The 13,539-nt window shown below is 44.6% G+C and overlaps 1 protein-coding gene across 1 annotated transcript in view; it reads left to right on the plus strand.

The window, feature by feature from the left end:
• LOC137341340 (alpha-2-macroglobulin-like) overlaps positions 1 to 13,539 on the plus strand; it is a 188,382-nt gene that overhangs the window by 75,716 nt on the left and 99,127 nt on the right. Inside the window, exon 24 of the mRNA XM_068004464.1 lies at positions 9,685 to 9,861. Within this exon, the coding sequence (XP_067860565.1) occupies positions 9,685 to 9,861 (177 nt within the window). The remainder of the gene's footprint in view (positions 1 to 9,684; positions 9,862 to 13,539) is intronic.

Genomic DNA, 13,539 nt, shown 5'->3' on the forward strand with positions numbered 1-13,539 from the left:
TGATTTTTTTGGGGGGGATTGAGATTGGGAATGTGTTTTTGGTGATTGAAATGGGATTGTCTTTTTGGGATAGAGATTGTGATTGTGTTTTTGGTGCTTGAGATTGGGATTGTGTTTTTGGGGTTTGAGATTGGGATTCTCTTTTTGGGATTGAGATTGGGATTGTGTTTTTGGGGATTGGGATTGTATTTTTGAGGATTGGGATTGTGTTTTGTGGATTGAGATTGGGATTCTGTTTTGGGGATTGAGATTTAGTTTGTATTTTTAGTGAATGAGATTTGGATTGTGTTTTGGGGGATTTAGATTGGGATTGTGCTTTTGGGATTGAGATTGAGATTGTGTTTTTGGGGATTTAGATTGGGATTGTGCTTTTGGGATTGAGATTGTGTTTTTGGTGATTGAGTTTGGGATTTTGTTTTTGGTGATTGAGATTGGGATTGTGTGTTTGGGGATTGAGATTGGGATTGTGTTTTTGGGATTGAGATTGGGATTGTGTTTTGAGGATTGAGATTGTGTTTTTAGTGATTGATATTGAGTGTGTGTTTTGGGGGATTGAGATTCAGAATGTGTTTTTGGTGAATGAGATTGGGATTGTGTTTTTGTGATTGTGATTGGGATTGTGTTTTTAGTGATTGAGATTGCGATTGTGTTTTTTGTGATCGAGATTAGGATTGTGTTTTGGGGATTGAGGTTGGGATTGTGTTTTTGGTGATTGAGATTGGGATTGTGTTTTGGGGATTGAGATTTAGTTTGTATTTTTAGTGAATGAGATTTGGATTGTGTTTTTGGGTATTGAGATTGGGATTGTGTTTTTGGGTATTGAGATTGGGATTGTGTTTTGGGGGGTTTAGATTGGGATTGTGCTTTTGGGATTGAGATTGAGATTGTGTTTTTGGTGATTGAGTTTGGGATTGTGTTTTTGGTGATTGAGATTTGGATTGTGTTTTTGGTGATTGAGATTGGGATTGTGTTTTTAGGGATTGAGATTGGGATTGTGTTTTTGGGATTGAGATTGGGATTGTGTTTTGAGGATTGAGATTGTGTTTTTAGTGATTGATATTGAGTGTGTGTTTTGGGGGATTGAGATTCGGAATGTGTTTTTGGTGATTGAGATTGGGATTGTGTTTTTGTGATTGGGATTGGGATTATGTTTTTGGTGATTGAGATTGCGATTGTGTTTTTTGTGATTGAGATTAGGATTGTGTTTTGGGGATTGATATTGGGATTGTGTTTTTGGGATTGAGATTGGGATTGTGTTTTTGATGATTGTGTTTTTGGCATTTGGGATTGTGTTTTTGGTGATTGAGTGTAGGATTGCGTTTTGGTGATTGAGATTGTGTTTTCGAGATTGAGATTGGGATTGTGTTTTGTGGATTGATATTGGGATTGTGTTTTGTGGATTGAGATTGGGATTGTGTTTTGGGGATTGAGATTGGGATTGTGTTATTGGTAATTCAGATTGGGATTGTGGTTTTGTGATTTAGATTGGGATTGTGGTTTTGTGATTTAGATTGGGATTGTGCTTTGTTGATTGAGATTGGAATTGTGTTTTGGGACTGAGATTAGGATTGTGTTTTTGGGGATTGAGATTGGGTTTGTGTTTAAGGATTGAAATTGGGATTGTGTTTTTGGGGATTGAGATTGGGTTCGTGTTTTAGGAATGAGATTGGGATTTATTGGGGGGGATTGAGATTGGGAATGTGTTTTTGGTGATTGAAATGGGATTGTCTTTTTGGGATAGAGATTGTGATTGTGTTTTTGGTGCTTGAGATTGGGATTGTGTTTTTGGGGATTGTGTTTTGGTGATTGAGATTGGGATTGTGTTTTTGTTGATTGAGTTTGGGTTTGTGTTTGGTGATTGCGATTGAGATTATGTTTTGCATTTGAGGTTGATGTTCTGTTCAGGGATTAAGAATGAAGTTGTGTTTTGGTGATTGAGATTTGAGTTGTGGTTTTGGGACTGAGATTGAGGTTGCATTTTGTGATTAAGATTGCATTGTGTTTTTGGGGATTGAGATTTTAGTTTTATTTTGGGGATGAGATTGGGATTGTGTTTTGGGGGATTGAGATTGGGATTGTGATATGTGGGATTGAGATTGTATTTTGGTGATTGAGATGGTGATTGTGTTTTGTGGGTTTGAGATTGGGATTGTGTTTTTGGGGATTGAGATTGTGATTTTGTTTTTGGGGCATGAGATTGGGATTGTGTTTTTGCGATTGAGATTGGGATTTTGTTTCTTGTGATTGAGATTGGGGTTTTGTTTTGGGGATTGGGATTGCGTTTTGGGGGATTGGGATTGCGATTGTGTTTTTGTGATTGAGATTGGGATTGTGTTTTTGGGGATTGAGATTGTGATTGTGTTTTGGGGTTTTAGATTGCGATTGTGTTTTGGGGATTGAGATTGGGATTTTGTTTTGGTGATTGGGATTGTGATTGTGTTTTGGGGGATTGAGATTGGGATTTTGTTTTTGGGGATTGAGATTGGAATTTGTTTTGGGGATTGAGATTTGTATTGTGTTTTTGGGATTGAGATTGGGATTGTGTTTTTGGTGATTGAGATTGGGATTGTGTTATGTGGGATTGAGATTGGGATTTTGTCTTTGGGATTGAGATTGAAATTGTATTTTTAGCATTGAGATTGGAATTGCGATTTGGGGGATTGAGATTGGGTTTTTGTTTTGGGGATTGAGATTGGGATTTTGTTTTGGGGATTGAGATTGGGATTTTGTTTTGGGGATTGAGATTGTGATTGTGTTTTTGGCAACTGAGATTGTGATTGTGTTTTGGGGATTGAGATTGGGATTGTGTTTGGTGATTGGGATTGTGTTTTTGGTGATTGAGATTGGGAATGTGTTTTCGAGATTGAAATTGCGATTGTGTTTCTGGGTTTGAGATTGGGATTGTGTTTTGTGCATTGAGTTTGGGATTGTGTTTTTGGTGATTCAGATTGGGATTTTGTTTTTGGAATTGAGATTGGGATTGTATTTTTGTGATATAGATTGGGAATCTGTTTTGGTGATTGTGATTGTGTTTTGGTGATTGAGATTGGGATTTTGTTTTGGGATTGAGATTGGGATTTTGTTGACGGGGATTTTTTTTTTTTATTCGTTCACGGGATGTGGGCGTCGCTGGCAAGGCCAGCATTTATTGCCCATCCCTAATTGCCCTCGAGAAGGTGGTGGTGAGCCGCCTTCTTGAACCGCTGCAGTCCGTGTGGTGACGGTTCTCCCACAGTGCTGTTAGGAAGGGAGTTCCAGGATTTTGACCCAGCGACAATGAAGGAACGGCGATATATTTCCAAGTCGGGATGGTGTGTGACTTGGAGGGGGACGTGCAGGTGGTGTAGTTCCCATGTACCTGCTGCCCTTGTCCTTCTAGGTGGTAGAGGTCGCGGGTTTGGGAGGTGCTGTCGAAGAAGCCTTGGCGAGTTGCTGCAGTGCATCCTGTGGATGGTGCACACTGCAGCCACAGTGCGCCGGTGGTGAAGGGAGTGAATGTTTTGGGTGGTGGATGGGGTGCCAATCAAGCGGGCTGCTTTATCTTGGATGGTGTCGAGCTTCTTGAGTGTTGTTGGAGCTGCACTCATCCAGGCAAGTGGAGAGTATTCCATCACACTCCTGACTTGTGCCTTGTAGATGGTGGAAAGGCTTTGGGGAGTCAGGAGGTGAGTCACTCGCCGCAGAATACCCAGCCTCTGACCTGCTCTCATAGCCACAGTATTTATATGGCTGGTCCAGTTAAGTTTCTGGTCAATGGTGACCCCCAGGATGTTGATGGTGGGGGATTCGGCGATGGTAATGCCGTTGAATGTCAAGGGGAGGTGGTTAGACTCTCTCTTGTTGGAGATGGTCATTGCCTGGCACTTATCTGGCGCAAATTGTTACTTGCCACTTATGAGCCCAAGCCTGGATGTTGCCCAGGTCTTGCTGCATGCGGGCTCGGACTGCTTCATTATCTGAGGGGTTGCGAATGGAACTGAACACTGTGCAGTCATCAGCGAACATCCTCATTTCTGACCTTATGATGGAGGGAAGGTCATTGATGAAGCAGCTGAAGATGGTTGGGCCTCGGACACTGCCCTGAGGAACTCCTGCAGCAATGCCCTGGGGCTGAGATGATTGGCCTCCAACAACCACTACCATCTTCCTTTGTGCTAGGTATGACTCCAGCCACTGGAGAGTTTTCCCCCTGATTCCCATTGACTTCAATTTTACTAGGGCTCCTTGGTGCCACACTCGGTCAAATGCTGCCTTGATGTCAAGGGCAGTCACTCTCACCTCACCTCTGGAATTCAGCTCTTTTGTCCATGTTTGGACCAAGGCTGTAATGAGGTCTGGAGCCGAGTGGTCCTGGCGGAACCCAAACTGAGCATCGGTGATTAGGTTATTGGTGAGTAAGTGCTGCTTGATAGCACTGTCGACGACACCTTCCATCACTTTGCTGATGATTGAGAGTAGACTGATGGGGCGGTAATTGGCCGGATTGGATTTGTCTTGCTTTTTGTGGACAGGACATACCTGGGCAATTTTCCACATTGTCGGGTGGATGCCAGTGTTGTAGCTGTACTGGAACAGCTTGGCTAGAGGCGTAGCTAGTTCTGGAGCACAAGTCTTCAGCACTACAGCTGGGATGTTGTCGGGGCCCATAGCCTTTGCTGTATCCAGTGCACTCAGCCGTTTCTTGATATCACGTGGAGTGAATCGAATTGGCCGAAGACTGGCTTCCGTGATGGTGGGGATATCGGGAGGAGGCTGAGATGGATTATCCACTCGGCACTTCTGGCTGAAGATGGTTGCAAACGCTTCAGTCTTGTCTTTTGCACTCACGTGCTGGACTCCGCCATCATTGAGAATGTGGATGTTTGCAGAGCCTCCTCCTCCCGTTAGTTGTTTAATTGTCCACCACCATTCACGCCTGGATGTGGCAGGACTGCAGAGCTTTGATCTGATCCGTTGGTTGTGGAATCGCTTAGCTCTGTCTATGGCATGTTGCTTCCGCTGTTTAGCATGCATCTAGTCCTGAGTTGTAGCTTCACCAGGTTGGCACCTCATTTTTCGGTACGCCTGGTGCTGCTCCTGGCATGCTCTTCTACACTCCTCATTGAACCAGGGTTGATCCCCTGGCTTGTTGGTAATGGTAGAGTGAGGAATATGCCGGGCCATGAGGTTACAGATTGTGCTGGAATACAATTCTGCTGCTGCTGATGGCCCACAGCGCCTCATGGATGCCCAGTTTTGAGCTGCTAGATCTGTTCTGAATCTATCCCATTTAGCACGGTGGTCGTGCCACACAACACGTTGGATGGTGTCCTCAGTGCGAAGACGGGATTTCATCTCCACGAGGACTGTGCGGTGGTCACTCCTACCAATGCTGTCATGGACAGATGCATTTGCGACAGGTAGATTGGTGAGGACGAGGTCAAGTAAGTTTTTCCCTCGTGTTGGTTCGCTCACCACCTGCCGCAGGCCCAGTCTGGTAGCTTTGTCCTTCAGGACTCGGCCAGCTCGGTCAGTAGTGGTGCTACCGAGCTACTCTTGGTGATGGACATTGAAGTCCCCCACCCAGAGTACATTTTGTGCCCTTGCTACCCTCAGTGCTTCCTCCAAATGGTGTTCAACATGGAGGAGGACTGATTCATCAGCTGAGGGAGGACGGTAGGTGGTAATCAGCAGGAGGTTTCCTTGCCCATCGTTTGACCTGATGCCATGAGATTTCATGGGGTCCAGAGTCAATGTTGAGGACTCCCAGGGCCACTCCCTCCTGACTGTATATCACTGTACCGCCACCTCTGGTGGGTCTGTCCTGCCGGTGGGACAAGACATACCCAGGGATGGTGATGGAAGAGTCTGGGATGTTGGCTGAAAGGTATGATTCTGTGAGTATGGCTATGTCAGGCTGTTGCTTGACTAGTCTGTGGGACAGCTCTCCCAATTTTGGCACAAGTCCCCAGATGTTAGTAAGGAGGACGTTGCAGGGTCGACTGGGCTTGGTGTTTTGCCGTTGTCGTGTCCGGTGCCTCGTGGTCCGATGCCGGGTGGTCCGTCCGGTTTTATTCTTATTATGACTTTTCGTAGCGAGATTTTACAACTGAGTGGCTTGCTCGGCCATTTCAGAGGGCAATTAAGAATCAACCACATTGCTGTGGGTCTGGAGTCACATTTAGGCCAGACCGGGTAAGGGCGGCAGGCTTCCTTCCCTAAAGGACATTAGTGAACCAGATGGGTTTTTACGACAATCCGGTAGTTTCATGGCCATCATTACTGATATTTTAATTCCAGATTTTATTTTAATTAATTGAATTTAAATTCGCCAGCTGCCGTGGCGGGATTTGAACTCATGACTCTGGATTTTAGTCCAGGCCTCTGGATTACTAGCCCAGTAACATAACCACTATGCTACCGTACCCGGATTGGGATTGTGTTTTGGGATTGAGATTGGGATTGTGTTTTTGGGGATTGAGGCTGGGATTGTGCTTTTGGTGATTTAGATTGAGAATTTGTTCTGGTGATTGAGTTTGGGATTGTGTTTTTGTGTATTGAGATTGCGATTGTGTTTTCGCGATTGAGATTGGGGTTGTGTTTTTGGGGATTGAGATTGGGATTGTGTTTTTGGGATTGAGATTGGCCTTATGTTTTGGGGGTTGTATTTTGGGTTTGGAATTAAGGTTTTATTTTGGTGTTGAGGTTATATTTTGTGATTGAGATTAAGTTGTGTTTTGTGGATTGGGATTGTGTCTTTTGAGGGTGTTTTTTCAAAATTGATATTGGGGTTGTGTTTTGGGATTGAATTTGCTGTTGTATTTTTTCATTGAGATTGGAGTTTAGTTTTGTGGATTGGGATTGTGTTTGGGGGATTGGATTGTGTTTTGGGGATTAAGATTGAGGTTGTGTTTTGCGGATTGGGATTGTGTTTTGGTAATTGAGATTGAGGTTGTATTTTTGGGATTGAGATTGAGGTTGTATTTTGGGGATTGAGATAGTGATTGTGTTTTGGGGATTGAGATTGGAGTTGTGTTCTGGGGATTGAGGTTGGCGTTGTGTTTTGGGAATGAGATTGGTGTGTTTTGCGGATTGTGATGGGTTGTGTCACACAGATAAAGATTGAGATTGTCTTTAGGGATTGAGATTTGTTTACGTTTTTGGGATTGGGATTGTGCCTTTGGGGATTATGATCAAGGTATTTTCAAAATTGATATTGGGGTCTCTTTTGGGTTTGAATTTCTAGTTGTAATTTGTAATTGAAATTCGGGTTTAGTTTTGGGAATTGGGATTGTGTTTTGGGAATTGGGATTGTGTTTTGAGGATTGGGATTGTGTTTTGGGGATTGCGATTGGAGTTGAGTTTTGGGGATTGCGATTGGGATTGTATTTTGGTATTGACATTGAGATTTTGTTTCAGGATTGAAATTAACATTATGTTTTGGGATTGAGATTGTGGTTGTGTTTAAGGGATCGCGATTGAGGTTGTACTTGGGGATTGAGATTAGTGTTGTATTTTGGCGATTGAGATTGGATTTGTGTTTGGGGATTGAGATTGAGTTAAGTTTTTGTGATTGAGATTGGGATTGTGTTTAGGTGATTGAGATTGGGATTGTGTTTTGGGGATTGAGATTGGGGTTGTGTTTTGGGGATTGAGATTGGGGTTGTGTTTAGGTGATTGAGATTGGGATTGTGTTTAGGTGATTGAGATTGGGATTGTGTTTTGGGGATTGAGATTGGGGTTGTGTTTTGGGGATTGAGATTGGGGTTGTGTTTTGGGGATTGAGATTGGGGTTGTGTTTTGCGAATTCAGATTTGGGTTGTGTTTGGGGATCACAATTTTGTTTCGGGGATTGAGATTGTGTTATATTTTGAGAATTGAGATTGTGATTGTGTTTTGGGATTGAGATTTGGGTTGTGTTTCAGGGATTGAGATTTGGGTTGTGTTTTGGGGATTGAGATTGTGATTGTGTTTTGGGATTGAGATTTGGGTTGTGTTTTGAGGATGGAGATTGGGATTGTGTTTTGGGATTGAGATTGGGATGTGTTTTGGGGATTGAGATTGGGATGTGTTTTGGGGATTGAGATTGGGATGTGTTTTGGGGATTGAGATTGCGGTTGTGTTTAGGGTTGGGTTTGGGTATTGTGATTGGGATTGAGGTTGGGGTTGAGGTTAGGATTGAGATTGAGATTTGGGTTTTGGGATGGTGATTGGGATCGAGATTGGGATGGGGATTGGGATCGAGATTGAAATTGGGATTTAGCTTGAGATTGAGATTGTGTTTTACATTGAGATTGAGATTGGGTTTTGGATTGAGATTGGGGTTGTGTTTCAGTTTGGGTTTGGGGATTGGGGTTGAGATTGAGATTGTGTTTTACATTGAGATTGAGATTGGGTTTTGGATTGTGATTGAGATTGGGATTGGGTTTTGGATTGAGATTGAGATTGGGATTGGGTTTTGGATTGAGATTGGGGTTGTGTTTCAGGTTGGGATTGGGGTTGAGATTGAGATTGTGATTGAGATTGTGATTAAAATTGGGATTAAGATTGGGTTTGGCATTGAGATTGAGATTGTGGTTGGGTTTGGGATTGTGATTGTGATTGGGTTTGAGTTTTGGATTGGGATTGGGTTTGAGATTGAGTTTGTGTTTGAGATTGAGATTGGGTTTGGGATTGGGATTGAGATTAGGATTGGGTTTGGCATTGAGATTGTGGTTGGGTTTGTGATTGAGATTGTGTTTGAGATTGAGATTGTGTTTGGGATTGGGATTCAGATTGGGATTGGGATTGAGATTGTGGTTGGGTTTGGGATTGTGATAGAGATTGAGATTTGTGTTTGTGTTTGGGACTGGGTTTGGGATTGTGATGGGAATTGAGATTGGGATTGGGTTTGATCTTGAGATTGGGATTTGGATTGAGATTGGGTTTGGGATTAAGATTGAGATTGTGGTTGGGATTGAGATTGGGTTTGGGATTGTGATGGGGATTGAGATAGGGATTGGGTTTGGGTTTGAGATTGGGATTGAGATTGGGATTAGGTTTGGGTTTGAGATTGAGATTGGGATTGAGATTGGGTTTGGGTTTGGGATTGTGATGGGGATTGAGAGGGATTGGGTTTGGAGTTGAGATTGGGATTGAGATTGGGTTTGGGATTGTGATGGGGATTGAGATGGGGATTGGATTTGGGTTTGAGATTGGGATTGAGATTGGGATTGGGATTGATATTGAGATTGGGATTGGGTTTGGGTTTGAGATTGGGATTAGGTTTGGGTTTGAGATTGAGATTGGGTTTGGGTTTGGGATTGTGATGGGGATTGAGATAGGGATTGGGTTTGGGTTTGAGATTGGGATTGAGATTGGGATTGGGTTTGAGATTGGGATTGGGTTTGGGATTGGGATTGGGTTTTGGTTTGAGATTGGTATTGAGTTTGGGATTGGGATTGAGATTGGGTTTGGGATTAGGATTGATATTGTGGCTGGGATTGAGATTGGATTTGGGATTGAGATTGGATTTGGGATTGAGATTGGGATTGGGATTGAGATTGAGATTGTGGTTGGGTTTGGGATTGAGACTGCAATTGAGTTTGGGGTTGGATTTGTGCGTCTTTGAATCAATCAGACCTCACTATAAATCGGAATGCAATCATTGTGTATCTCCTGTTGGTGAAGTGTGTGTGATGGCCTCTCCCTGTCTCCTATCTCCAGGGGATATCATGGGTTCTGCGATGGACAATCTTGATGGTTTACTGAGACTACCCACGGGATGTGGGGAGCAGAACATGGTGAAATTCGCCCCTAATATCTACGTACAGACGTATCTGGTTCAAACCAATCAGCTCACCGAGGAAGTCCAGGCCAAAGCGATCAGCTTCCTACAGACAGGTAAGATCACTTCAGGAATATCCGCCTCCAAATGATCCCCACCCCCCAAGTGTTGAGTCTCTCGATGGGTTCATGTGGGTTAGCTCTCCGCCAGGTTCTCGTACTCGGGGACCTGGAGTCAAACCCAGCCCCAGACGGAGAGGATGAAGTGTTTCTCCCTCTGATAGAGACAGGGTGGGTCATTGGGTCACACACTGTGAGTGTGTGGGAGATTGTGTGAGTTTCAGTATGTTTATGTGTCTTAGTGTGTGCACGAGTGTGTATGTGTGTCTCTCTCTCTCTGTCACTCTGCCTGTGTCAATGCCTTGTATGTGTCTGAATCACTATATGTCTATTTGTGTGAATCATTGTGTCTGTATCGGTGTGTCTGTCTGTTTCTCCTCTGTCTGTCAGTCTGTCTGTCTGTCTCAGTCCCTCTGTGTCTCTATCTCTTTCTGTTGTCTCTATCTCTGTGTCTCTATCTCTGTGTCTTTTTCTCTCTCTGTCTCTCTCTCCCTCTCTGTGTCTCCCTCTCTGTGTCTCCCTCTCTGTGTCTCCCTCTCTGTGTCTCCCTCTCTGTGTCTCCCTCTCTGTGTCTCCCTCTCTGTGTCTCCCTCTCTGTGTCTCCCTCTCTGTGTCTCCCCCTCTCTGTGTCTCTCTCTCTCTGTGTCTCTCCCTCTCTGTGTCTCTCCCTCTCTGTGTCTCTCCCTCTCTGTGTCTCTCCCTCTCTGTGTCTCTCCCTCTCTGTGTCTCTCCCTCTCTGTGTCTCTCCCTCTCTGTGTCTCTCCCTCTCTGTCTCTCACTCTCTGTCTCTCTCACTCTCTGTCTCTCTCACTCTCTCCCTCTCTATCTCTCCCTCTCATTCTCTCTCGATCTGCCTCTCTCTGTCTCTCATTCTCTCTCTGTCTCTCTCTCTGTCTCTCTCTCTCTGTCTCTCTCTCTCCCTCGCTCTCTCTCCCTGGCTCTCTCTCCCTGACTCTCTCTCCCTGACTCTCTCTCCCTGGCTCTCTCTCCCTGGCTCTCTCTCCTGCTGGCTCTCTCTCTCTGTCTCCCTCTCTGTCTCTCGCTCTCTCTCTCTCTCTGTCTCTATCTCCGCCTCTCATCCTCTCTCTATCTGCCTATCTCTCTGTCTCTCTCTCTCTGTATCTCTATCATTGTCTCTCTTTCTCTCTCTCTCTCTCTCGCTGTCGCTCTGTCTCTCGTTCTCTATCTCTGTGTCTCTATCTCTCTATGTCTCTCTTTTTCTCTCTCTGTTTCTTTCTATCTCTCTTGGCCCATATCGAGGGATATGGGCCAAGTGCAGGCAATTGGGACTAGCTTAGTGGTATAAACTGGGCGACATGGACATGTTGGGCCGAAGGGCCTGTTTCCATGTTGTAACTTCTATGATTCTATGATTCTTTCTTTCTCTGTCTCTCATTCTCTCTGTGTCTCCACCTCTGTCTCTCTTTATCTTTCTGTGTCTCTATCTTTGTCTCTCTTTCTCTCTCTCTGGCTCTCTCTCTCTGTCTCCCTCTCTGTGTGTGTCTCTCTCTGTCTCTATCTCTGACTCTCCTCTCTCTGTCTCTGTCTCTCTGTCTCTCTCTATGTATCTCTATGTATCTCTATCATTGTCTCTCTTTCTCTCTGATCTCTCTGTCTCTCATTCTCTATCTCTGTGTCTCTATCACTGTCTTTCTTTCTCTCTGTCTCTCTTTTTCTCTCTGTTTCTTTCCGCCTCTATCTCTCTCTTTCTTTCTCTGTCTCTCTTTCTCTCTGTGTCTCTAGCTCTGTCTGTCTTTCTCTCTGTGTTTCTATCTCTGTCTTTCTTTCTCCCTGTGTGTCTCTATCTCTGTCTCTTTTTCTGTGTATCTCTGTCTCTGGTTCTCTTTCTGTCTGTGTCTATCTCTGACTCTCTTTCTCTCGCTGTGTCCCAATCTCTGTCTCTCTTTCTCTCTCTGTGTCTCTATCTCAGTCTCTCTTTCTCTCTGTGTCTCTATCTCTGTCTCTCTTTCTCTCTCTCTGTCTCTATCTCTGCCTCTCTCTCTCTGTGTCTCTATCTCTGTCTCTCTTTCTCTCTGTATGTCTCTATCTTTGTCTCTCTATCTCTGTCTCTCTCTGTGCCTCTATCTCTGTCTCTCTCTCTGTGTCTCCATCCTGGTCTCTCTCTCTCTCTCTGTATCTCGCTCTCTCTGTGTCTCCATCTCTGTCTCTATCTCTCTCTCTTTCTCTCTATCTCTGTCTCTCTCTCTCTGGTTCCATCTCCCTCTCTCTTTCTGTGTCGCTCTCTCTCTTTCCGTGTCTCTATCTCTGTCTCTCTGTGTCTCTGTGTGCCTCTCCTTCTGTGTGTCTCTATCTCTGTGTCTCTCTCTCTGTTTCTGAATCTCTGTCTCCCTTTCTCTCTCTGTGTCTCTATTTCTGTCTGTTTCTCTCTGTGTCTATCTCAGTCTCTCTTTCACTCTGTCTCTATCTCTTTCTCTCTTTCTCTCTGTGTCTCTATCTCTATCTCTCTTTCACTCTCTGACTGTCTTTCTCTCTGTGTCTCTATCTCTGTCTCTCATTCTCTCTCTATCTGCCTCTTTCTCTGCCTCTCTCTCTCTCTGTCTCTATCATTGTCTCCCTATCTCTCTGTCTCTCGTTCCCTATCTCTGTTTCTCTATCTCTGACTCTCTTTCTCTCGCTGTGTCCCAATCTCTGTCTCTCTCTCTGTCTCTCTCTCTGTCTCTCTCTCTTTCTCTCTCTCTGTCTCTCTCTCTGTCTCTCTCTCTGTCTCTCTCTCTGTCTCTCTCTGTCTCTATCTCTGACTCTCTTTCTCTCTGTGTCTCTATTTCTGTCTCTTTCTCTCTGTGTCTCTATCTCTGTCTCTTTCTCTGCCTCTCTCTCTCTCTCTCTCCGTGTTTCTATCTCTGACTCTCTTTCTCCCTGTGCGTCTCTATCTTTGTCTCTCTGTCTCTGTCTCTACCTCTGTCTCTCTCTCTTTCTCTCTCTGTGCCTCTATCTCTGTCTGTCTCTCTCTGTGTCTCTATCCGGGTCTCTGTATCTCTCTCTCTCTGTATCTCTCTCTCTCTGTGTCTCCATCTCTCTCTCTGTCTCTCTCTCTCTGTCTCTCTCTCTCTGTCTCTCTCTCTCTGTCTCTCTCTCTCTGTCTCTCTCTGTGTTTCTATCTCCCTCTCTCTCTTTCTGTCTTTCTCTCTCTCTTTCTGTCTCTCTCTCTCTTTCTGTGTCGCTCTCTCTGTCTCCATCTCTGTCTCTCTCTCTCTCTCTCTGTCTCTCTGTGTGCCTCTCCTTCTGTGTGTCTCTATCTCTGTCTCTTTCTCTTTCTCTCTCTGTGTCTGAATCTCTGTCTCTCTTTCTCTCTCTGAGTCTCTATTTCTGTCCCTGTTTCTCTCTGTGCGTCTCTATCTCAGTCTCTCTTTCACTCTGTCTCTATCTCTTTCTCCCTTTCTCTCTGTGTCTCTATCTCTGTCTCTCATTCTCTATTGTCTCTCTCTGTGTCTCTATCTCTGTCTCTCTTTCACTCTCTGTCTGTCTTTCTCTCTGTGTGTCTCCCTCTCTGTGTGTCTCCCTCTCTGTGTGTCTCCCTCTCTGTGTGTCTCCCTCTCTGTGTGTCTCCCTCTCTGTGTGTCTCTCTCTCTGTCTCTATCTCTGTCTCTCATTCTCTCTCTATCTGCCTCTCTGTCTGTCTCTCTCTCTGTGTCTCTATCATTGTCTCTCTTTCTC

This window comes from Heptranchias perlo, chromosome 23 (genome assembly GCF_035084215.1).
Source record: "Heptranchias perlo isolate sHepPer1 chromosome 23, sHepPer1.hap1, whole genome shotgun sequence".
NCBI classification, from domain to species: domain Eukaryota; kingdom Metazoa; phylum Chordata; class Chondrichthyes; order Hexanchiformes; family Hexanchidae; genus Heptranchias; species Heptranchias perlo.